The 24,984-nt window shown below is 42.2% G+C and overlaps 1 protein-coding gene across 19 annotated transcripts in view; it reads left to right on the top strand.

Annotated features, from left to right (window-relative positions):
* CASK (calcium/calmodulin dependent serine protein kinase) overlaps nt 1–24,984 on the top strand; it is a 420,858-nt gene that overhangs the window by 326,103 nt on the left and 69,771 nt on the right. For all 19 annotated transcript variants that reach the window (XM_037902700.2, XM_037902680.2, XM_037902719.2 and 16 more), the window contains one exon: nt 24,145–24,222. In XM_037902700.2, coding sequence (XP_037758628.1) covers nt 24,145–24,222 — 78 coding nt within the window. The remainder of the gene's footprint in view (nt 1–24,144; nt 24,223–24,984) is intronic.

The following is a 24,984-nucleotide window of genomic DNA, read 5'->3' as shown; positions in this document are numbered from 1 at the left end:
TAACCGATACCCTACATTCCAGTTATAATCCTGGATTTTAATTTAATTTACATTACCTTTATTTTGGTGTTTGGTGTTCTGTAAAGTAGAATGTCACTTTAAATTGCTCAGACTTTCACCCATGAAAGTCTTACAGTTTTGCTAATCATTGTCCTGCGTTTATTTTATTGGATAAGTAAAAAAGATCCTGAGCTGTAATCTAACCCCATTTTGCCTCCCTGTCACAGGAAAAAAAGCAAGAAAGCATATAGACCTGTGGTGGGCAATCTGTGGCCCGTGAGGGTAATCCGCTAGCAGGCCGCAAGACAGTTTGTTTACATTGACTGTCCATAGGCATGGCCACCCGCAGCTCCCAGTGGCTGCAGTTCGCCATTCCCGGTAAATGGGAGCTACGGGAAGCTCTGTATGACTATTATTTTATTTATGATGATTCTCAGCCCTCTTATTTCTTAATAATCCATTGGGTTTCTAAAGCATTTATCAACATAAAATCTAGGCAGTGACCTAATAAAATCTAACTTTATAAATCATAGAATCATAGAATCATAGAATATCAGGGTTGGAAGGGACCCCAGAAGGTCATCTAGTCCAACCCCCTGCTCAAAGCAGGACCAAGTCCCAGTTAAATCATCCCAGCCAGGGCTTTGTCAAGCCTGACCTTAAAAACCTCTAAGGAAGGAGATTCTACCACCTCCCTAGGTAACGCATTCCAGTGTTTCACCACCCTCTTAGTGAAAAAGTTTTTCCTAATATCCAATCTAAACCTCCCCCATTGCAACTTGAGACCATTACGCCTCGTTCTGTCATCTGCTACCATTGAGAACAGTCTAGAGCCATCCTCTTTGGAACCCCCTTTCAGGTAGTTGAAAGCAGCTATCAAATCCCCCCTCATTCTTCTCTTCTGCAGACTAAACAATCCCAGCTCCCTCAGCCTCTCCTCATAACTCATGTGCTCTAGACCCCTAATCATTTTTGTTGCCCTTCGCTGGACTCTTTCCAATTTATCCACATCCTTCTTGTAGTGTGGGGCCCAAAACTGGACACAGTACTCCAGATGAGGCCTCACCAGTGTCGAATAGAGGGGAACGATCACGTCCCTCGATCTGCTCGCTATGCCCCTACTTATACATCCCAAAATGCCATTGGCCTTCTTGGCAACAAGGGCACACTGCTGACTCATATCCAGCTTCTCGTCTACTGTCACCCCTAGGTCCTTTTCCGCAGAACTGCTGCCTAGCCATTCGGTCCCTAGTCTGTAGCGGTGCATTGGATTCTTCCATCCTAAGTGCAGGACCCTGCACTTATCCTTATTGAACCTCATCAGATTTCTTTTGGCCCAATCCTCCAATTTGTCTAGGTCCTTCTGTATCCTATCCCTCCCCTCCAGCGTATCTACCACTCCTCCCAGTTTAGTATCATCCGCAAATTTGCTGAGAGTGCAATCCACACCATCCTCCAGATCATTTATGAAGATATTGAACAAAACGGGCCCCAGGACCGACCCCTGGGGCACGCCACTTGACACCGGCTGCCAACTAGACATGGAGCCATTGATCACTACCCGTTGAGCCCGACAATCTAGCCAGCTTTCTACCCACCTTATAGTGCATTCATCCAGCCCATACTTCCTTAACTTGCTGACAAGAATGCTGTGGGAGACCGTGTCAAAAGCTTTGCTAAAGTCAAGAAACAATACATCCACTGCTTTCCCTTCATCCACAGAACCAGTAATCTCATCATAAAAGGCGATTAGATTAGTCAGGCATGACCTTCCCTTGGTGAATCCATGCTGACTGTTCCTGATCACTTTCCTCTCCTCTAAGTGCTTCAGGATTGATTCTTTGAGGACCTGCTCCATGATTTTTCCAGGGACTGAGGTGAGGCTGACTGGCCTGTAGTTCCCAGGATCCTCCTTCTTCCCTTTTTTAAAGATGGGCACTACATTAGCCTTTTTCCAGTCATCCGGGACTTCCCCCGTTCGCCACGAGTTTTCAAAGATAATGGCCAAGGGCTCTGCAATCACAGCCGCCAATTCCTTCAGCACTCTCGGATGCAATTCGTCCGGCCCCATGGACTTGTGCACGTCCAGCTTTTCTAAATAGTCCCTAACCACCTCTATCTCTACAGAGGGCTGGCCATCTCTTCCCCATTTTGTGATGCCCAGCACAGCAGTCTGGGAGTTGACCTTGTTAGTGAAAACAGAGGCAAAAAAAGCATTGAGTACATTAGCTTTTTCCACATCCTCTGTCACTAGGTTGCCTCCCTCATTCAGTAAGGGGCCCACACTTTCATATATATTTATGAAATATATATGAAATATATATACATATATATTTACATATATATTTAAAACAAAACTAGCATTATTTTATTTAACCTTTCCCTCCTGGCCTGATGTCATCTCTCCCTGCATCCATTATATGTTGTTGTTATGTCATTAGAGTGACAAGGTGGGTGGGGTAATATCTTTTATTGGACCAACTTCTGTTGGTGAGTAGCACAAGTTTTCGAGCTTACACAGAGCTTGAAAGCTTCTCTCTCTCTCTCTCTCTCTCTCCAACAGAAGTCGGTCCAATAAAAGATATTACCTCATCCATCTTGTCTCTCTAATATCCTGAGAGCAACATGGCTATAACACCACTACATATATCTTTGTCATGTCTAACTCAAGGCAAACCTGCAAACCCTATGTAGTATAATGCGTAGTCTCTTTGATTTTCATAAGTGTTTGCAGGATTGGGCCCTTAGATCCCAAATTTACAGAAACCCATTCAGTTGGCTCACCTGTACTCACAGAGTTCCTTTGACTTTAATGAGGTTCTGTGCACGGAAGTTCATCCAGATGTTTCCTTTACAGGTTTAGGGACTGACATTGTAAGCTCCTCAGTGCAGGGACCATGACTTTTTCCCCTCTAAAGCTATACTGCAAACCCGAAATGTTCAAAAATCATGTCAGGCCTCAAAAAATCATGGGATTGGCTGAACAAAGGTTCAGACAGACAGAGAGACTGTGGTTTGGACCAGGAATGTATTCTGACTGAATTGATTTGCCCAGTTATACTTTGTCTTTATACAGGTGCCCTAGTGCAACTACAGAGATCTCACTGTCGTTCAGAGTCATCTGTTATGTTGAGTACTGGGAGAGCTGCATTGTTTAGTGGGCCACTGGTATCTGAATTAATCAAGAGATTATTGAGGGTAGAAGAAATGCAGAAAGACCAGAGAGAAGGAAGCAGACTTGAAACAAAGATACTGATGCAAATACAAAAGAGACAGTGGGAGGAGGAATTGAAAAATGAATTAGACATTTGTGAGGAAAAGGCTACCTGGAGAAGAGTATGGGAGGAGCCCCAGGAAGGGGGAAAATGCAATAAAGAAGAAATGAAAAGTGTGTCTGTGATGGTTTTGATTGCTTTAAATTATAGCTGTCAAAGCTTGCAGATCTATTCACAGTAGTGTTCACTTGATAGTTCATTTCAACCATCTTTGGCCAAGTACCCAAAATATACATTTTAATGCTGCTGTCTCAGAGTATTTAATACTAAACTGGAAAAATTATCAGATTTATAAAATCTTTAATTACTTGCCCTTGCTGCAAAGCCACTCATGCATTTTGTTCATTAATCCCTAATATTCACCAGTTGAATATCAAAATAGATTTAAATGAAATGAGTGTGCTTTGATGGTCAAATCTGTGGTGCCGCACAATAGTGAAAATAAATGTTATTTTCATACAGTGTGAAAGAAAATGTGCATATTTTGTTTCTTTCAATACATTTAAGAGATTACTACCCTACACTGTATAAAGGGTGCAGCAGTGTTATGTAGCGTACATCATGTTAAGAAGTTTCTTTCAAACAGTGTTTCTGCAAGTGAAATAGCTAACTCTAAATATACTGCTTTTGAGATTGGAGATTCATATTTATTGGGGAAAGAAAGCAATTAAAATAATGAATTTTATAAGCTGGCTTGCTACCCCTTCCTTTCTACCAATTACTTTTGGGAAGTTGAACTCCAAATCTGGCAGCATCGCCTAGTGGCAGTGATCTGGCCTGTAACGCCTAGTGCTGAGAGTTGGTGGCTGGGTGTAGGGGAACCTGGGCCCTCTCTGCTCCATTATGTTCCAACCCAGGAGCCTGTGAATAATAGCTCAAATATGTGACCTAGGGCCAGTGCCCTTACAGCTGTTCCATGGCCAATTCTTACCCCAGCTTTGGTTCCTCCATCCGCACCGCTGGTCTCCTTCTGGATTCCCCCTGGAGTCCTTTCTGATCATGCTCCAGAGCATCTTCCTCTATCAGTAGCATTCTACCAAATTCACAGCCAAGAAAAACATGTCACAGACCATGAAATCTTGTGAAATCTGGTCTTTTGTTGCTTTCACGCTATACTTTACAGGTTTCATGGGGGAGACCAGTGTTTCTGAAATTGCGAATCCTGACCCAAAAGGGACTTACAGGGGGGTTGCAAGGTTATTTTAGTGGGGTTGTGGCATTGTCACCCTTACTTCTGCGCTGCCTGCAGAGCTAGGCGGCCAGAGAGCAGTGGCTGCTGGCCAGGTGCCCAGCTCTGAAGACAACACCCCACCAGCAGCAAGGTTAGCCATACCATACCATGCCACCCTTACTTCTGTGCTGCTGCCTTCAGAGTTGGGTGGCCGGAGAGTGGCAGCTGTTGACTGCAGGCAGCGCCACCACCATCAGCAGCGCAGAAGTAAGGGTAGCAGTACCGCAACCTCCAGTACAATAACCATGCGACCCACACACAAACATACACAACTCCTTTTTGGGTCAGGATCCCTACAGTTACAACACTGTGACATTTCAGATTTAAATAGCTGAAATCATGGAATTTATTATTTTTAAAATCCTATGACCATGAAATTGACCAAAATGGACCATGAATTTGGTAGGGCCCTATCTATCAGCCCATTATTCCTAGCATCTGAGGGATGAAGTGTGTATGGTGAGTTGCCAGTGGGGCCTGGTCTTAGCCTCATGGAGTCCTGTCGGTTTCTATGCAGGAGATTGCAGCATGCATCTGTTTCCCTAGGCTGCTCTCCTAGACTGAGGTGAGCTGCTCCCTTTTGAGCCCAGCCTCCAGTGTGAGCATGCCTAGCAGGTGCGGCTAGGTGGGGCCAACTGGGCCCAGAGCTGTTTTTTAACCTTTAGAGCACCAGTGTAAGGCTCAGATACCCCATCACACCTACATAGAAGGAAATTGAGGGGAATGGGTATATTTGTGGGGTGTTGTGATGTACAAATGTGGCATGAATGCAAATTAAGGATATAAGAGCAAGATTACAAAGTCAGAAAGTTTCAAAAGTTAGGGTAGTTTTGGAAACTTGGCTAAATTGCACATTCTGTATATTCAAGGATATAAACTAACACCACATTAATACATTAAACTTGAGAGAAAGGGGAATAGAAAATACTACATGTGTGTAACCTGGTCGAGAGAGAGGCCAGAGCAGCTGCTGTTTTTCTTTGTTTGTTTGTTTTTCGGTGGTTTGTAATAAGGAAATCAATTTTTGGTCAGGTTTCAGAGTAGCAGCCGTGTTAGTCTCTATTCGCGAAAAGAAAAGTAGTACTTGTGGCACCTTAGAGACTAACAAATTTATTTGAGCATAAGCTTTCATGAGCTACAGCTCACTTCATCAGATGCATTCAGTGGAAAAGACAGTGTGGAGATTTATACACATAGGGAACATGAAACAATGGGTGTTACCAGACACACTGTAACAAAAGTGATCACTTAAGGTGAGCTATTACCAGCAGGAGAGCTGTGGGGGGGGACCTTTTGTAGTGATGATCAAGGTGGGCCATTTCCAGCAGTTGACAAGAACGTTTGAGGAACAGTGGAGGGTGGAGGGGGGGAATAACCATGGGGAAATAGTTTTACTTTGTGTAATGACCCATCCACTCCCAGTCTCTATTCAAGCCTAAGTTAATTGTATCCAGTTTGCAAATTAATTCCAATTCAGCAGTCTCTCCTTGGAGTCTGTTTTTGAAGTTTTTTTGTTGAAGAATTGCAACTTTTAGGTCTATAATCGAGTGACCAGAGAGATTGAAGTGTTCTCCAACTGGTTTTTGAATGTTATAATTCTTGACGTCTGATTTGTGTCCATTTATTCTTTTACATAAGAGACTGTCCAGTTTGACCAATGTACATGGCAGAGGGGCATTGCTGGCACATGATGGCGCATATCACAGTGGTAGATGGGCAGGTGAACGAGCCTCTGATAGTGTGGCTGATGTGATTAGGCCCTATGATGGTGTCCCCTGAATAGATATGTGGACACAGTTGGCAACGGGCTTTGTCGCAAGGATAGGTTCCTGGGTTAGTGGTTCTGTTGTGTGGTGTGTGGTTGCTGGTGACTGTTTGCTTCAGGTTGGGAGGCTGTCTGTAAGCAAGGACTGGCCTGTCTCCCAAGATCTGTGAGAGTGATGGGTCGTCCTTCAGGATAGGTTGTAGATCCTTGATGATGCGTTGGAGAGGTTTTAGTTGGGGGCTGAAGGTGATGGCTAGTGGCATTCTGTTATTTTCTTTGTTGGGCCTGACCTGTAGTAGGTGATTTCTGGGTACTCTTCTGGCTCTGTCAATCTCTTTCTTCACTTCAGCAGGTGGGTATTGTAGTTGTAAGAATGCTTGATAGAGACCTTGTAGGTGTTTGTCTCTGTCTGAGGGGTTGGAGCAAATGCGCTTGTATCGTAGAGCTTGGCTGTAGACAATGGATCGTGTGGTGTGGTCTGGATGAAAGTTGGAGGCATGTAGGTAGGAATAGCGGTCAGTAGGTTTCCGGTATAGGGTGGTGTCTATGTGACTATCGCTTATTAGTACCGTAGTGTCCAGGAAGTGGATCTCTTGTGTGGACTGGTCCAGGCTGAGGTTGATGGTGGGATGGAAATTGTTGAAATCATGGTGGAATTCCTCAAGGGCTTCTTTTCCATGGGTCCAGATGATGAAGATGTCATCAATGTAGCACAAGTAGAGTTGGGGCATTAGGGGACGAGAGCTGAGGAAGCGTTGTTCTAAGTCAGCCATAAAAATGTTTGCATACTGTGGAGCCATGCGGGTACCCATAGCAGTGCTGCTGATTTGAAGGTATACATTGTCCCCAAATGTGAAATAGTTATGGGTGAGGACAAAGTCACAAAGTTCAGCCACTAGGTTTGCCAAATCAGACGTCAAGAATTATAACATTCAAAAACCAGTTGGAGAACACTTCAGTCTCTCTGGTCACTCGATTATAGACCTAAAAGTTGCAATTCTTCAACAAAAAAACTTCAAAAACAGACTCCAAGGAGAGACTGCTGAATTGGAATTAATTTGCAAACTGGATACAATTAACTTAGGCTTGAATAGAGACTGGGAGTGGATGGGTCATTACACAAAGTAAAACTATTTCCCCTTGTTTATGCCTCCCTTCTACCCCCCACTGTTCCTCAGAGGTGCTTGTCAACTGCTGGAAATGGCCCATCTTGATTATCACTACAAAAGGTTTCCCCTCCCCCCCCCCCCCCCCCCAGCTCTCCTGCTGGTAATAGCTCACCTTAAGTGATCACTCTCGTTACAGCGTGTCTGCTAACACCCATTGTTTCATGTTCTCTATGTATATAAATCTCCCCACTGTCTTTTCCACTGAATGCATGCGATGAAGTGAGCTGTAGCTCACGAAAGCTTATGCTCAGATAAATTTGTTAGTCTCTAAGGTGCCACAAGTACTCCTTTAATTTTTGGTCAGTTTGCTTAAACTTCATCTCCCCCAAAAATTTCACCTTTGGACTGAGACCAACCTATGGAATGTTTCAGGTCTCAGATCCAAAGGAATGTGTTTGAAAAGGTTTTGAACACCTGAAAAAAGGGAGCGGTGTAGAAACTCCTTAGAGTCCATTTAATTAACATTGTGCCATTTTCTCTTACACAAACAGTGGTAGTTGAATACATAAACAGTACTTCTGCTACTGCTATTTTGGAGCCAAGAATTCATTTAACACGTGTATTGTTCTGTTTAAAAAGTAACACATTTCAAATATATGGCAGTACAAATGGTTTCTAAAAATAAATTGTAGCTGGTCTTGTCTGTGCAGAGAGAAAATCCTGAAAAAGTGGAAGCATATACGCAGTCCAGCTGTAAAATATAGGTACTTTGAAATAGCAGGAATTCCATCCTATGAGCATCTAATTTACAAGATTGATGATGAATTTGTGGAAATGTATATGCTAGCGGAGGAGTTTTTCTTACATAAAAGATAATGCAGATGTGTGTAAACAGTTACATTAAATCACTAGGGGCATGTGGTGGTGGAATGATAAAGAAATCTGTTTTGTTTTTTTAAATGTATGTTGATGGTCATATTACTTGGCTTTTATTACAACTCTCCTATATATTGTATAACACTATAACAATTAATTATATTTAAAATGTATGTCAAATTTAGATTCCCAATTCTTGTATAGAAAAAGCTCCAGTACATTTGCAAATAGCATATGCATTTTAAGTTGCACACATTTTTTGTAAATCTGCTGCCACCGTTGATGTATGGGGTCTCTGCTAAATTGTTTTAAACCATTCTCTTTCCACCTGTTTTCAAAATGGAAACTTGGGTTTACCTTCTCTCACACAGCTGAAAAAACCTTTGTATGAATTTAAAACATAATATTGATTTCAGAATGTGATCCAAGTGCAGCTAAAAGAGATTTCTCACTGCTCATCCTGGATGGATCATCTGGGAGATGACTGTTATGCTTTGGGGTGGCAGGGCTTAATAACCTTATTTCAAGAACCAACAATGTTTTTTAACTGTGAGTTGAGTCTCTTGCAGAAAATTTCACATGTGTTGGGTAAAATGTATGCTTTCAGTTTAAAAAAATGAAATATTTCCAGTCAAAGTATCTTCTGTCTATTAAATCCCTTGCTTATGACCAGCTTTGTGGTGTAGCAATAACACAATACTTCACTATGCAAGACATATGAATATAAGGTTTGCTCTCCCTCCCCAATTGACATGTGTACCATAGAGAAAAAGCACAAAACTCCTTTGGAGGATTTGATCAGCTTCATTGGACCCTACTATCTGTCTAGAGGAGCAGAAGGTAGAGTTCTAAAAAATAAGCCTGGAACTCTAATGGATGGTTTGGCTATAGTATGCAGCACACAATCCTACCAGGATGGGAGCATGAGAGCATAGCTGCTGAAATGACGGACTAGGCAGGTGCACTGCTCAGCGAGACAAAAGGCTGGTTTAAAGGGAGTAATTGCCTTTTAGCAAAGGCTGAGAATAAAGTCCCAGCTGTCAGTTACTGTGACGCATGATTAGTGCATCCAACCTCAGGATTAGTTACTCTGGAGGAAGTACTTCTGTGCAGGCATCAATCTCCAAGGAAGCAGCCAGGGGGCTGAAGATCAGAGTTCTTGACCAGAAGAGGGAAATGGTCAAATAATAAGTAATTAATTCCAGGTCTCAAACTGCAGAAGTGTGTTCTGTAGCTTAGGACCAAAGTTCAGCATAATAGTTTGTTTGGGTTAATTAAAACATGATACAGAATTCATCTTTTGCACTTCCCACTAGAATTCCCTTTTTGGTAGTTTTAATGCAGCCAGGCAGAATCCTCTTACTATGAGTGAACAGGTACTCCAGTTGGGTCAGATACTGTGATAGCAGTCCTCACTATCATATCAGCATTCTGCTAAATCTGTAAACAACAAATAGCCTTCAGCTGGCAGGTTGTGTTGTGGAGATGAACAAAGAGAACTGATGGAAATCACCATCCACCCACAAACCTATCTGAAACTTCCCCTGTACCGTATTCCATTACTGTGTGCTCACCACAACTGTATGCTGCTCGTCATTGTCCAGCTGGCCAGAAGAAGAGAGGTTGTTGCCTCTCTAAGGGCTCCTTGTGCAACTACTAGTAGACAGGGAGGAAGAGAAAAGTTTACCTGGACAAAACGGATAGGAGTAGGAAATGGCTGGCTGGACCAGGTTGGGGAGGATGGTGGCACTGCCCCTCCTGCTGATGGGAAAAGAGAAGGGGGTATTTATACTCATGCACTCCTGGAGAAGCCCTCTTTAACCCGTCTCAAGCTGGCAGCACCCCCCTGCCCACCCATGACATCTGAAAAAAGTCTGGGTTCCTCCACTGTGGGCATTACACTAGTTGCCCCTTTTTCCCTTCACTGCCAAATTGACTGAAGTGACGTGTGTTTTTTCACCTTCCTCACAGGCTGATTCAATTACAATGTCCCAACTTGGTATGTAAAATTAGTAGTAGATTTTCAGTGTGTGAATATTGTGCACTGGTATGGAGTAGATGCAGCCACACACAACTTGTTGACACCTAGCTGAATACAGTGATGCAGTGCATCACTGGAACCCTTAAGTCAACTCCAACCCCACGACTACCTGTTCTAACATCGTTCCCCCACTTATTCGCCAAGCTGCCGCAACACTCTGCAAAGCTCAGCAAATCCAGGCAAACACGTGTCTTCCTATCCACCAAGACATCGACAACGCTCCTCCCCACCCCTTAACATGTTAAGTCCTGCATGCCTTTCTGGGAACATTCAGTTAGCCTCATGCAATCAGGGTATGATCAGAAGGAGGCTTGGAAAGCAGACTGGGCTAAACAAGAACATGAACAAGGTCAGCTCCCAGACTGCTGCACTGGGCAGCACAGCATGGGAAGGAGGTGACCAGCCCTCTGTGGAGAAAGAAGTGGTTCGGGACTATTTAGAAAAGCTGGACGAGTACAAGTCCATGGGGCCGGATGTGCTGCATCCGAGAGTGCTAAAGGAGTTGGCGGATGTGATTGCAGAGCCATTGGCCATTATCTTTGAAAACTCATGGCAATCCAGGGAAGTCCCGGATGACTGGAAAAAGGCTAATGTAGTGCCCATCTTTAAAAAAGGGAAGAAGGAGGATCCAGGGAACTACAGGCCAGTCAGCCTCACCTCAGTCCCTGGAAAAATCATGGAGCAGGTCCTCAAGGAATCAATTCTGAAGCACTTAGAGGAGAGGAAAGTGATCAGGAACAGTCAGCATGGATTCACCAAGGGCAAGTCATGCCTGACTAATCTAATTGCCTTCTATGACAAGATAACTGGCTCTGTGGATGAGGGGAAAGCGGTGGACGTGTTGTTCCTTGACTTTAGCAAAGCTTTTGACACGGTCTCCCACAGTATTCTTGCCAGCAAGTTAAAGAAGTATGGGCTGGATGAATGGACTACAAGGTGGATAGAAAGTTGGCTACATTGTCGGGCTCAGCAGGTAGTGATCAATGGCTCCATGTCTAGTTGGCAGCCGGTATCAAGTAGAGTGCCCGAAGGGTCGGTCCTCGGGCCGGTTTTGTTCAATATCTTCATAAATGATCTGGAGGATGGTGTGGATTGCACCCTCAGCAAGTTTGCAGATGACACTAAACTGGGAGGAGAGGTAGATACACTGGAGGGTAGGGATAGGATACAGAGGGCCCTAGACAAATTAGAGGATTGGGCCAAAATAAGTCTGATGAGGTTCAACAAGGACAAGTGTAGAGTCCTGCACTTAGGACGGAAGAACCCCATGCACCGCAACAGACTAGGGACCGAATGGCTCGGCAGGAGTTCTGCAGAAAAGGACCTATGGATTACAGTGGACGAGAAGTTGGATATGAGTCAGCAGTGTGCCCTTGTTGCCAAGAAGGCCAATGGCATTTTAGGATGTATAAGTAGGGGCATTGCCAGCAGATCGAGGGACGTGATCATTCCCCTCTATTCAACATTGGTGAGGCCTCATCTGGAGTACTGTGTCCAGTTTTGGGCCCCACACTATAAGAAAGATGTGGAAAAATTGGAAAATGTTCAGCGAAGGGCAACAAAAATGATTAGGGGACTGGAACACATGAGTTATGAGGAGAGGCTGAGGGAACTGGGATTGTTTAGTCTGCGGAAGAGAAGAATGAGGGGGGATTTGATAGCTGCTTTCAACTACCTGAAAGGGGGTTCCAGAGAGTGTTCTCAGTGGTAGCAGATGACAGAACAAGGAGTAATGGTCTCAATTTGCAGTGGGGGAGGTTTAGGTTGGATATTAGGAAAAACTTTTTCACTCGGAGGGTGGTGAAACACTGGAATGTGTTACCTAGGGAGGTGGTGGAATCTCCTTCCTTAGATATTTTTAAAGTCAGGCTTGACAAAGCCCTGGCTGGAATGATTTAGTTGGGGATTTGTCCTGCTTTGAGGAGGGGGTTGGACTAGATGACCTCCTGAGGTCCCTTCCAACCCTGATAGTCTATGATTCTAAGACTTTAAAAATAAGCACCTTGTGCCAGATCCCACACAGAAAGTTCCTGGGTTCAACCTGCCACGGATATCTTGGTTAGCTCTGACCGAGTCCAAACCAACCATGGTACATGTGGGCATCTAATGCACAAATGGAAGATGAAGGACTCCCCAGCATTTGAGCGTGGACCCCCACGATACACCATCAAACATCACCCCCTACTGCCCAATTTATAAATTTGAAGGAGGCATTGCTAAAATAAATTCTGCTACTGCTGATGTAGCCATCTGGCTCGATCAACTTCAGGTGAAATTGTAGTTGCTGCTGTACATCAGCAATACAAAAGAAGTGCACATAGTTGTTACGGAAGGGTACGGTCATTGGATAAAATGTACTGGGAAAGGATTTAAAGGAAAGCATCCCTTAAAGGAGCTTCAGAAGGGAACGAGGGTTCAGAGCTTCTGCGTCTGGAACAGGGAGAGCCAACCCCCATCCTTTTAAATCTCCTTAAACCTTATAGGTGGGGTGGGTGGCAAGGTCCCAGCAACGGCATAGCTGGGATCAGGTTGGGGATTATGTGAAATAAGAGAATGATCATGACCTGCATTGTACAATTTATAGGCAGATTTCCCCACATCTTTTAAGTTAATAAAATTGTGGCCTAATTAAACCACATTCATTGCCTCCTGTCTTTCCTCATGCATGGCCGGGCAGTATGGGGGTAGCGGGTAGTTTTAATCATTTCCCGCTGTTATATATAAGATGTGCCTTTAGGTGTATTTTTCACATAGATTTCTTCTCCAACCGAAGAAAGTAGAATCGTTCATTTTCTCCTCTTTCCTAAGTAAATTAGATAAGTATTTTTTTGTAGCCCCATTTGGTCTCAGGTATTTGGCATCAGGAAATAGGCCCTGGAAGATTTTTATAAGTTAGGATGTTCCAGAAATGTAATATTGATTTCAGAATGTGATCCAAGTTCAGCTTAAGGAGATTTCTCACTGTTCTTCCTGAATGGATCATCTTGAGAGAAGTTTGTGATGCTGCTGATTACAAGATACTGTCCGTTGTCTTCTTGATGCACCAAATTCTGGGAGGTAAAAACTTTCACTGGGCCTTGGGGAAAAAAAAGGGTTTTCTCCGTTCCTACTTAAAGAAATAGGTTTAATTTTTTTTATTTTTTTTCATATTATTTTGAAGAATGAATAAAGAACAAAAACATACAAGAAGATAGTTGTAAAGGAATACTGTGAAAAATCTTGCTTCTATGAATGAAGTTAAAATTCTTATTATATTGTTTTACTGTAGCACTAGCATAGTTGTGAAAGTTATGGCAATTTGTAGACAAAATATTTAAACTAGCCTTACTAGCTTGAAGCTCAAAAATATATGCGAAAACAAGTTGTTCAAGTGGAAGTAATTTCAGTGCCCTAATAATTTTAAAAGAAAATGGCCTGTTCTCCATTTTGGTTACTTAATTTAAATGCTACCTAGAGAATTGGCTTTGCTATGAAGTTCTTCTCCAGTTGATGACTTTCTCATGGCTTTTTTCTACTTTAAACTGTTTTCACAAGGATATTTATGTCCTGAAGGATGGATTCGATTTGAGTTGGCCTTTTCATACCCTTTTATTAAAATTATACTTGTGAGTTGGCAGAAGCCTTGTTGTCCAAGCTCTAAACTGTGAAATGGCCTTCCAAGTATTGTATATTGTGTATTACTGTTTTAATATTTAGTCTGTAGCTACATATAATTTATAAAGCATTTAGTTTTTATCCGTAGTTAATAATTACCTTATTGGAGCATGCACAGATATGGGTGGGACACTGCACCCGCTCTGGATCAAACGACAAACATAACCAATTTTATATGAGCATATGGTTAAATTATGCTCTTAATTTCACTTAAGTAACGGCAAAGTAATTCCATTGAGTTACTCAGGTATAACTGAAAATGGAATTTGTCCAATATCTGTAATTCTTCTGCAAAACAGTTAGATGTTTCTGCAAATTTATGTGCTATATAATGTCACAAGGGGAAAAAAAAAAGCAAAAACAAATTCCAAGATTACTGTTCAAACTTCAGTGTTCTAGTTCTAGAAGTGGTAGCATTTCAGTGTCCAAAACTGCCCCGTGAGAGCTGTCCGCCACAGTTCTGTCAGAATGTCATTTCATATTTCTCATTAATTATCTCTCCAGTAACCAGACTGGACAGATTAGAGATGGGATAACTTGTCTTTAATTTGGCAACTCCTGTGGTAATGCCATTTGTAGTGGGATCTTGCTTCACTCAGTAGGTCATTTTAAGTAGTGTTGCCAATTCTTAGAGGTCTCACAGTATTTGGGGATTTTCTTAAAGTCCCAACTCCTGGAGACAAATGATTAGGTGAGAAGCTCAGCTTTCATGCTTAAAAAATAAGGGGGGAGGTTATCTAGCCCTCATGGTTGCAGAGAAAAGTTTGAAAATGTGACCCTAGGGCATCCTAAAGCCCAGAAAGAACTTTAAAATTTGTTATTTTAAAAACTCATTATTTTGTAATGCTTGAGGTTGGCAATGCTACACATTTTGCTTATCTCTAACTGAATTCCTTCCAGGATACTCAATCTCATATTTCTTAGACAACTTATGTTCTTATTAACAGATTTTTATTTTCTTTCCTCGTCATGGTTGCTATTGTGTCAAGTCCAGGGAAACCTTCTCCAGGTCTGCCATTGTAACTTCCAGATTCTGGACTGATAAAATACAGTTAATGATTCCACTGCCTAATCTGCCCTTTGAATGACTCCATTATAGATTAGACTAGCAAGTGAATCTAAATTCATATATTCTGTGGTGGACTTCATTTTTTTCAAGATACTAAAATGTTTATTTTCTCCAGATGACATGACAACTTTTGTGCAGAGCAAGGAATTTTTTTACTCATTAAAAGGAATCTTTGCAAATTTGAATTGATAGGATAAAACTTTCCATTTCAGACTGTTTGCTTGAAAGTGGAAAGTGAACTGTGTCCTGGATTTTTAAATCTCCCCAAGAAGCAAGCTGCTTTTATACAGACAAGCAGTCAGAAGCTTTAACTTCTGGGAGACAGAGTTAGTCATCAGACATGGACAGGTTAATCTGTTGTGGGTACCCTCTTCACAGTATTTGTGTGTACCAAGAGGCACAATTTGTTAAAATAATTCTTGCATTTTTAAGAAACAGCATCCTTCAGTTAACTTGCTATAATGACAATTTTGTTTTTACCTTAAATACCTGCTTTTTGCTAAACCATGGATTGCAACTGCTAGCCTTTTGGGGGCTACTCATTAATCCTGTAAATTTTGATTTTCTGTATAGTAAATGCAGAAACCCAATGTTAAGATTGTATGGTCAGGAACTCAAAAGCTAGGAAATTTCTAAGATTGCAATTGCCGTGGCATTTTAAAACAACCATATTGTGCATTTTGTGTTATATGTTATAGACAGAACATTTTATAACAGAGTAATGTATTCTTAACATTTAACCAGGGAAAGAAGAATAGGAAAAGTGCAACTTGGTTGAGTTAACCTTGCCTTTATTTTTGAAATTTCCTGCCTTACTAATTCTTGGTCATATTACATTATTGCTAGGTTTTTTTCACTTAATTGCCTATGACTTTTAATTATAGGTTAAATTATAGGTTGTATGGAGAAAGAAATAAGGTAATCAACTAGTGCACCTTTCAGTCTCTGCTGACTTAGGTGGAGCTTGTAAGTCCTTTGAACCAAGAATAAAATTAGGGCATACTTCCATCACGCTTACTCACATTGAGTAGTACATGCAGTAAAGTACTAAATGTAAAGAGTGGCAAAACCTCATCCCTTAGTGAATTGTGTGCCCATGTGTGCGATAAGAACATCTATTGCCTGTGATCGGTATGCAGTTTTCAAATGGTTAAACCAGTATCTACTGCTAAATTAAAACAGATTTTTTTTTTCAAACCAATTAAAGGTAATATTCCTCAATGGGGATTGTGCCTATACGAAAAGTCAGTCTTCAGTCATTTTTGCTGTAGCCCTGTTTAAATAAACATGCACTTAAGTTTTTAAAATAGCAAAATTAGCATTGGTTTGTGTGGGGTGGGCAGGGGAGAATCATCTTTTGTGAACTCCAAAACAGCTGAAGGGGTTTTACTCAGCCTTTCAGAAAAAAGTGTCAGCCTTATTCTTCTTCTGGAATCTGCTGGGTTCATATGATTTTTCTCTTGCAGAGGCCTTTGGATGAAGGAAATTGGGGAAGTGCACAATCAGATTTTGTTTCAAGAACATTAACAAAATCATGGACCAGATCATGCCCCAAGATCCATTCTCAGAAGGACCTGCCTTTTGTGTGAAACGGAGGGAGGGGGTTTGCATGCCTTCATGCCACATTCTTCCCCTTCACTCTGCAGAGGCCTCTCCTTGTTGTCCAGGTCTATCTAGGGGAACAAGAGTGAGAGAGGAGTGTGGGCAGAAATAGGATGATGCTATGTATCTCCCCACTCTGGGTTGTATGGAAATTAATTTAAAATAATAATAATAATACAACTACAATGTTTGCTTTTTGAATTTCCCTCAGTAATCATGAATAAGGCTTTTGTTTATGGTCAGGTTCTCATGCACTATCAAAATAGTGCAGTGATTTATTTATTCCATTTTTTAAACAAATGTGTCCATTCATATTCTAATCAATTTCATGGAAACATTTTCAATTTTTGTTGAATTTTATGAAAGCCTGTTATGTTTTATACAGGACCTAGAACAATGAGGCCCCAACCTGTTTGATAAGTAATAATTTTTACAAAACCTAAACTTGGGGCTAAATTTGATCTGACAGTATCACTTTAACCACATTTTGCATATAGAATAGTTTGATTAATTGATTTATGCCTTTATATTCTCTTAGGGTTTCTCAGAATTAAATAAAAAGAACAGGAGTACTTGTGACACCTTAGAGACTAACAAATTTATTTGAGCGAAGCTTTCATGGGCTACAGCCCACTTCATCGGATGCATAGAATGGAACATATAGTAAGAATATATATACATACATACAGAGAACATGAAAAGGTGGAGTAAGAGGCTAATTAATTAAGATGAGCTATTATCAGCAGGAGAAAAAAAACTTTTGTAGTGATAATCAAGATGGCCCATCTAGACCGTTGACAAGAAGGTGTGAGGATACTTAACATGGGGAAATAGACTTTTCCCCATGTTAAGTATCCTCACACCTTCTTGAAAAAAATCAATACATTTTGCTAGGCTAAACAAGCCAATCTCTTTCACTTTCCTCTCATAAGCTAGGCCCACCATTCTCCTAATCATCTTAGTAGCCCTTCTGTGCCTCTGTTCTCCAAATTTGAATTTATCTTTCTTGAACATGGGTGACCAGAATCAGACACAGTAATCCAGATAAGGTCTTACCAGTGTCTTGGACAATGGCATTAATATTTCCTTCTCTCTAGTGGAAATACCTCACCTGATACATCCTAGGACTGCATTTGTCTTTTTTGCAGTTACACCACATGCTTATTACCCTGTGATGGACTAATACACAAGGTCTTTCTCCTCTGCTGTTGTTTCAACTAAAGAGCCCCCCATCTTACAGCAGAAATTCTTGTTATTAGTCCCTAAGCGCATGACTTTGCACTTTGTACTATTAAATTTCATCCCACTTCTATTACTCTAGTCCTCAAGGTCATCCAGTTCTTCCTGTAAAATACTGTGATCCTCCTCCAAGTTGACAGTGCCTCCCAACTTTGCATCATCAGCAAATTTAAGTAGCGCACTCTCTTTGTGTCACAGTCACTAATGAAAATATTAAATAAGATCAGTCCCAACACCAGTCCCTGAGGAACTCCACTAGTAACCTCCCTCCAGCATAATGCTCCCCTTTCAGCACTACTCACTGTCCTCTCACTTCTGGCCTGTTTCTGACCCACCTTACAATTCTTATACTAATCCCCATATTCTCCATTGTTACTAATAATTAAGGCTACGTTTTAGTCATGGTAAAAGTAATGGGCAGTAAACAAAAATTCCCTGTGACCTGTGCATGACTTTCACTATATGCCCCTAACTAAAACTTGGGGGGTATCGTGGGGGATGGTCTGGGGGCGTGGCCTGATACCCTGTCTGATGCTGGGGGGAGAGAGGAGCGTGGTGCTGGTGCTGGGGTGGGGGGGGGTTGTGGGGCTCGCAGGCTCCCTACCGGGTTCTGCGTGTCCCCACAGCTCCAGCCAGGGAGGCTCCTGCTGTTCCCGCCACAAGCACTGGCTCCAAAGGCGCAGCTCCCATTGGCTAGCAACACACAGAGCCCGCTTCTCCACCTATGCCAGTGGCAGCCGGGAAGCCTCCCCCCGCCCCCACGAAGTAAGTGCTCATCCCTAGCCCTAAGCCCCCTCCCACACACCCAAACTGCTGCCCCTGAGCCAGCAACAGCTGCTACAGAAGTCACAGAAAGCCAGGAATCCGTGACCACCATGACAGGCTCCCAATCTTACTAATAATTTCCGATGTAGCACTGTATAAGGTGCTTTACTGAAGTCCAGATATATTAGGTCTACAACATTTCCCTTGTCTAGAGAATTATTTACATTATCAAAGAAAGATATTGATCAGGTTAGTCTGGCGCTATCTACATTGGATAAATCCATGTAGCATTTTATCCCATTTTCTATTCATCTCCATATCGTTACTTATTCTTTCTTTCAAAATTTGTTCTAAAGTTTTGCATACTACTGAGAGAAGAGTAACAGATCTGTAGTTGCCCAGATCCTTTTTTTCTGTTTCTTAAATATAGATACTACATTTGCTATTCTCTAGTCATATACCACCACCCCTGATTAGACAGATTTATTAAAAATATGTGCTACCGGACTTGCAATTTTATGTGTCAGTTCTTTTTGTATTCTGGGCATACTTTATTTTGTGCATTGTCTTTCATACACAGTATATCGCAAAAATTTTAGAGAGCTCAGTAATGCATGACACTGTGACAGAGTTTTGGAAAACATGTTACACTGATTTGGCAAAGTAGAGAGTATACCTAGAAGTATACCTGTCTCTTGGAGAGATTTGCTGAGATTGTTCCAGTTCCCAAGAGCACTCCTACCTCCCCACCTCATGGAGCAGCCAAAAGTTTCACTTCCTGAAACCATGGATGAATCTGATCCCAGGGACCTACAAAAGGCCAGGTTTGTTATAGGTTCTGTGCCTCCATGCTTGGTCCTGGACCTCCCACCACTCGGTCTGTCTAACAGCATAATGCCAAATGAGGGAATCATCAGCTGGTAGCTGCCCTGAAGGCCTGAATTTAGAAGGAGAGTGCTACTAAAAAGTTAATGTGGTTTTGATTCATTTTAATCTTCAGTTGTGTTTTCCTAGTGCTCTCCCAGGCTCTTCCCCTCTTGCTGTTCTCTTCCTAGCCTCATGAGATAGCTAACACATTCCTATGATGGTGGGTAAAATCTATACCTTTAATATTGGGTAGACAATTTTGATCATAATAAAAAAAAAAAAAAAGCTACTTCATAAACACATTCAGCTTTCTGGCAATTGTGAGAAATATCTAATTGCTATTTCTTGTCCGGATTCCCCTGCATCTGTATGTGTCTTATTGAGTGTGAATGTGTAAATGTATGTAATAGTGATATCCGTGTGGTAAATTAAATTTTCATGCATCTTTGACTGCTACATCTGCATTTTACCGAGTAATCTATTTTAATACTAACATTCCAAACCTCTGAGCAGCTTCAAACAATTATTTTAAATAACCTGCCAGAAAATTCTTCTTCCTTCACCACCCCGAGATGCAATTTTCCTCCTCCTTCCCCCTCAAACTTTTATAGACCAGTGGCCGAGTACAAGCAATATTCAGTCCCCTGGGTGAGTGGCTGGTTTAAATTCTGATCATGCGTGATCTCTTAGGGCTCGAAACAGGATCTTTATACCCACGCAAAGGGAATATTCGCAGCTTTCCAGTGGAGCGCACTGCTTTACTACAGCTGTAGTAGCTTTACTACAGTGCAACTCGCCTCAGGGGGTTTTGGGAAGGGTTGCAATGCCTCATGGGACCAAAACATTCTCGCAGGGGGGTCTGGGAAAATGGCTTCAATGTCCCATGATGCAGTTTTATCCCTCCCTCCCCGATTTCAACTGGAACCCATAATTTTTTGCGCCATTTTTTTTAAAGAGGCTGGCATAGCCACACATATGCCATATCCCAAGAAGCATGGACCCCACTCTGCTGTGCACTATTGTGAGCATTACAGATACCATGTGCCTTATCCTGCGGTATTTCCAGAGCCAGGAGGGGAACTGCTGCGCAGAACATGGCAACGTCCTTCAAGCAGCCCTGCTGGAAACCATAGAATGAAACTATTCCAGTTGCTGTTGGCAGTCGTGCACCAGCCGAACACTGTGGAGTGCCATTTCTTGTCCTGGGAAGCAAGCACTGACTGATGGGATCGCATTGTTATCCAGTTATGGGACGACGATCAGTGGCTACAGAACTTTTGTATGTGCAAGGCCACTTGTCAGAAACTGTGCGGAGCTCTCCCCAGCCCTGCATTAAAATGAGACCTGCTCTGACACTGGAGAACCGAGTGGCGAACACTGTGTAGAAGCTTGCAATGCCAGACTGCTACTGATCAGTGGGGGAATCAATTTGGAGTTGGTCAATCGACTGTAGGGGCTGTTGTGATCCAAGTATGCAGGGTCATTAATTGCCTTTTGCGCAGAAGGGTAGTGACTCTGAGCAATGTGCAGGAGATGCTGGATGGTTTGGCCGTAATGGGGTTCCCTAACTGTGCTGGGCCAATAGATGGCACGCATATCCCTATCTTGGCACCAGACCACCTTGCCAAAGAGTACATAAACAGAAAAGGGTACTTTTCAATGGTGCTGCAAGCACTAGTGGATCACCGGGGTGTTTTACCAACATCAAAGTGGGATGGTCTGGGAAGGGGCATGCATCTTTAAGAACACAGGTCTGTTCAGAAAACTGCAAGCAGGGACTTTCTTTCTGGAACACAAAATAACCATTGGTGATGCTGAAATGCCAGTAGTGATCCTGGGAGACCCTGCCTACCACTTGCTCCCATGGCTCATGAAGCCGGACATGTGGATAACAGCAAGGATCTCTCAACAATGGGCTCAACTAGTGCAGAATGGTGGTTGAATGTGCCTTTGGCCGTTTAAACAGTCGCTGGCACAATTTGCTCACTAGATTAGACCTCACTGAAAGTAATATCCCCATGATTATAGCTGCGTGCTGTGTGCTCCATAATATCTGTGAGGCAAAGTTTCCACAGGGGTGTGGCAGGAAGGCAGATAGTCTGCTGATTTTGAGCAGCCAGATACCAGGGCTATAAGAAGAGCTCAGCATGGAGCACTGCATTAAGGAGGCTTTGAAAATCCATTTCATAATGACCCACAGTAATGTGTGCTGCCTTCTGTATTGTGCTTTCTCATAGTGTAAACCTTGCTATGTCTGCTGGATTTTTGTCTCCAGCACATCCCCTCCATTGCCTCAGTTTTCCCGACCCTCTCCTTCCCTCCCCCCATTTTAAATGAATAAAGATGAATTCATTCTCAAGACATGGACTTCTGTTGGACAAACATACTGAAACTTAAAGATCACAAATAGAATTAAACATTGGAAACGTGATGGAATAAAATTGGGAGGGGAAAAAAACATTCATCTTGTCTTTAAAAGCTCAGCGGCCTCGCCTCTCAAACATCAACATATGTGCGCCGGCTGTTCTTTGTGCCATCCCCTGCCGTTGAATGAAAGGGATATTGCATTGTCCCCCTCGCCTAGTGGAACATGTGCGGGGGGAGACAGGGAGTACAGCGATGCAGGAGTACCGTTGGGGGCTGCAGAGGGAGTTGAGCCTCAAGGTGTTTCTCCTGAAGGTCAACTAGACGCCTCAATATGTGTCTGTTCCTTCAGAATCCCCATCATCTCCTGCTGCATGCCACGCTCATTCTCCTGGGCTGCACTCCTGCTCGGTGTCCACTGTCCCAGAGGTGGTCATAATCTCATTAAACACGTCATCACTATTCTCTTTCGCCTTCCTCTGATCTGAGAGAGCCTCTCCACCCTTGTGGAGGAAGACCTGAAGGCCACACTTTCAGCTGTAAGCCATGGAAGAGCAGAAAGCAACCACTGTCAATTTAGATCCAGGATCTAGTGCAGAGCTGTTATATTTTTAGCACTTTATGTCTGACTGGAATTTTAGGACAAACAAAATGCAATTCAGTAGACCAAGGGGATTCCCCTTATCAAATATCACAGCTTTGCTGAACACAAGAGGTGTGAGAGTTTCTTAAAGATTAGATTGCCAGAATCCTTTTGTAGGCAACCTGAACAGAGTTGCTTCCAGCTCCTCCTAGAATACATGATGGGTTTGTGCCATATAACTGGTTTGTGGGCACTTGTCTGGTGTCCAGACCGCATGCCAGTAAAACCCTAATACTATAGGTGCCAATTCCATGGGAGATCCATGGCTGGAGCACCCATGGAAAAAAAGTAGTGGGGGCAGCCAGCTTCACCCCCAGTCCTCCCACCCTCCAGCTGATCAACTCTTCCACCTCCCTCCCAGCGCCTCCTGCCACCATGGATCAGCTGTGCAGGAGGTGCTGGGGGGGAGGGGAGAGGTGGTGGGGGTGGAGCAGGGGTGGGAAGAGGTGGGGTGAGGGCTTGGAGGAAGGGGTGGAGTGGGGCAGGGCCTGGGGAAAAGTGGGGACAGGAGAGGTGGGGTGGGGGTGGAAGCGTGGGGGTGGGGCTTGAGGCGGAGCAGGGGTTGAGCACCCCCTGGGACAAGGAGGAAGCCAGCTCCTGTGCCTAATACCACAACTCCATGTATTTTGTAGGTCTGTGAATGTAGAGTACTTTTCTATGTTTATAAGAGGGCACCTTTCGTTAAAAATATAGTTAAAATATGCTGGATCGTTTCTATTTACAAAGTCACATTCTATATGCGTAATCTGATGGAGCTGGGGATTATTCAGCTGTCGGTCAGAAAAGATCTCTGTACGTGTGTTTAAAGCAAATACGATATACTGAATGCTTCTGGTTGAAGGAATTAAATATATGGTTTATTCATTTCTGAAATATATGGTTATTTCCTTAAACCAGGCACATTTTAGGAGGGCTGAACATAGGTAGTCAGCTCTTCCTTGTCTTTGTATTTTTTTTATTTAGGTTTTTCAAAAATATTTTCTAAAACAGATGAGAAGTGAAGGTCTTTGATTTCATATTTAAACATGCTGTATTGATGCTGTTGATAGAAAATCCTGGTAAAGAGAGGATAATCCTTTGTGTGAACATTCCTTCCTGGAAGAAGTAATTTTGCACTTTTCCCAAGACTTGGATTTCTGTAGCAATTAATTTGAAAAGCTTTTCTGTCTGGAGGTACATTCTCTCATGCTATGAACTTTAGTTTAAATTTGTATAATATTTGGAGTACTTGACATTTGATTTGTTGGAAAAAGTGAGAAATCTGGATTAATTTAAATATTTAACAGCATGTGTGATTTATCATGAGCTATAGTGCCACTTATTCAAAGTTCACAGAAACATTTGCACAAGTGTTATGGTTCCCAGAGTCTCCTATTGAAAATGCATGGGAAGCACAGAAAATCTCACAACCTCTCTAAACTTTCCCATGATATCCTGTACATTTTGAATGGATGGCACTGTGTTCAGCTCAGGACATGTTTTTTTTAAAAAATAGTTTTTGTTAAACTTGTACATAAAACACGGTGAGGCTTGTAGTTTAATACATTTTAACCATGTAATTGTATATAGGCTGTTGGATTCAATTATGTTGAACACTAACAAAATAGGACACAGTTACAGTATTCTATTTCCTTTTGATTTTAGCTTTATGACAAAATTAACACAAAATCTTCACCACAAATCAGGAATCCTCCAAGTGATGCTGTACAGAGAGCCAAAGAGGTAAGCGGTTTTGAAATGCTTTTCAGACTTTTATTTTGTTTACTGTGAAACTTTCATCATAGATACGATGCCGATGCTCTGTAAATGCTCCTAAATTTGACTGACTGAAAATGTTTTTACCTTTGGTTATATGGCATGCTTTGTAAATTTATCATTTCCCAGATTGTAAGGAATGTTTGTATTATTAAGCCTCATCATATAACCTCTGACTTGTCAGTAGGGATATGAAAAAGAGGAGCTTTGTCCTTGGAAAAGTGTGATCATTTGCATATATTTTATATTCAGTAGGTTTGAAGGCAGCAAAAGTTTGAAGCTTGTATAATTTCTCAAATAACATTTTTCTTTATAAATGTCTATTAATCTAATCCGGATTTGCTTGCTTTTTATTGTATCTCCAACACAAGTTAGTTTAATGCCAAAAAAGCGGGGAGGAGGGAAATCCGATGCAGAGCGGTAGGAGGTATGACTCAAAATGGCCAAAACCAATAAAAACGGAGTTACTTAACTCTTATGCCTGTTAAACTTAGGGCAAATTCTAAGTACAGAATTGTGATTTATAGTGCCAGTCAAAAATAAGTGTTAGTTGTTTAGCATATGATGGCTGAAAAACATTGCTTACAGTAATGCTAAAATTCAAATGAGAAAAGACATTTTTACTCACAATATGTAATAATTGAAGTCACACTGATATTTCCCTGGAAGGCTTCTCTCCTGTTTCCCTAACTACTTTGTATTGAAACATGCCTTTGTGGCCAGATTGGC

The sequence above is a fragment of the Chelonia mydas genome, chromosome 1 (assembly GCF_015237465.2).
Source record: "Chelonia mydas isolate rCheMyd1 chromosome 1, rCheMyd1.pri.v2, whole genome shotgun sequence".
NCBI lineage: Eukaryota > Metazoa > Chordata > Testudines > Cheloniidae > Chelonia > Chelonia mydas.
Note: the sequence above shows the minus strand (reverse complement) of the source record. Positions and strands in the feature narration are given on the sequence as shown.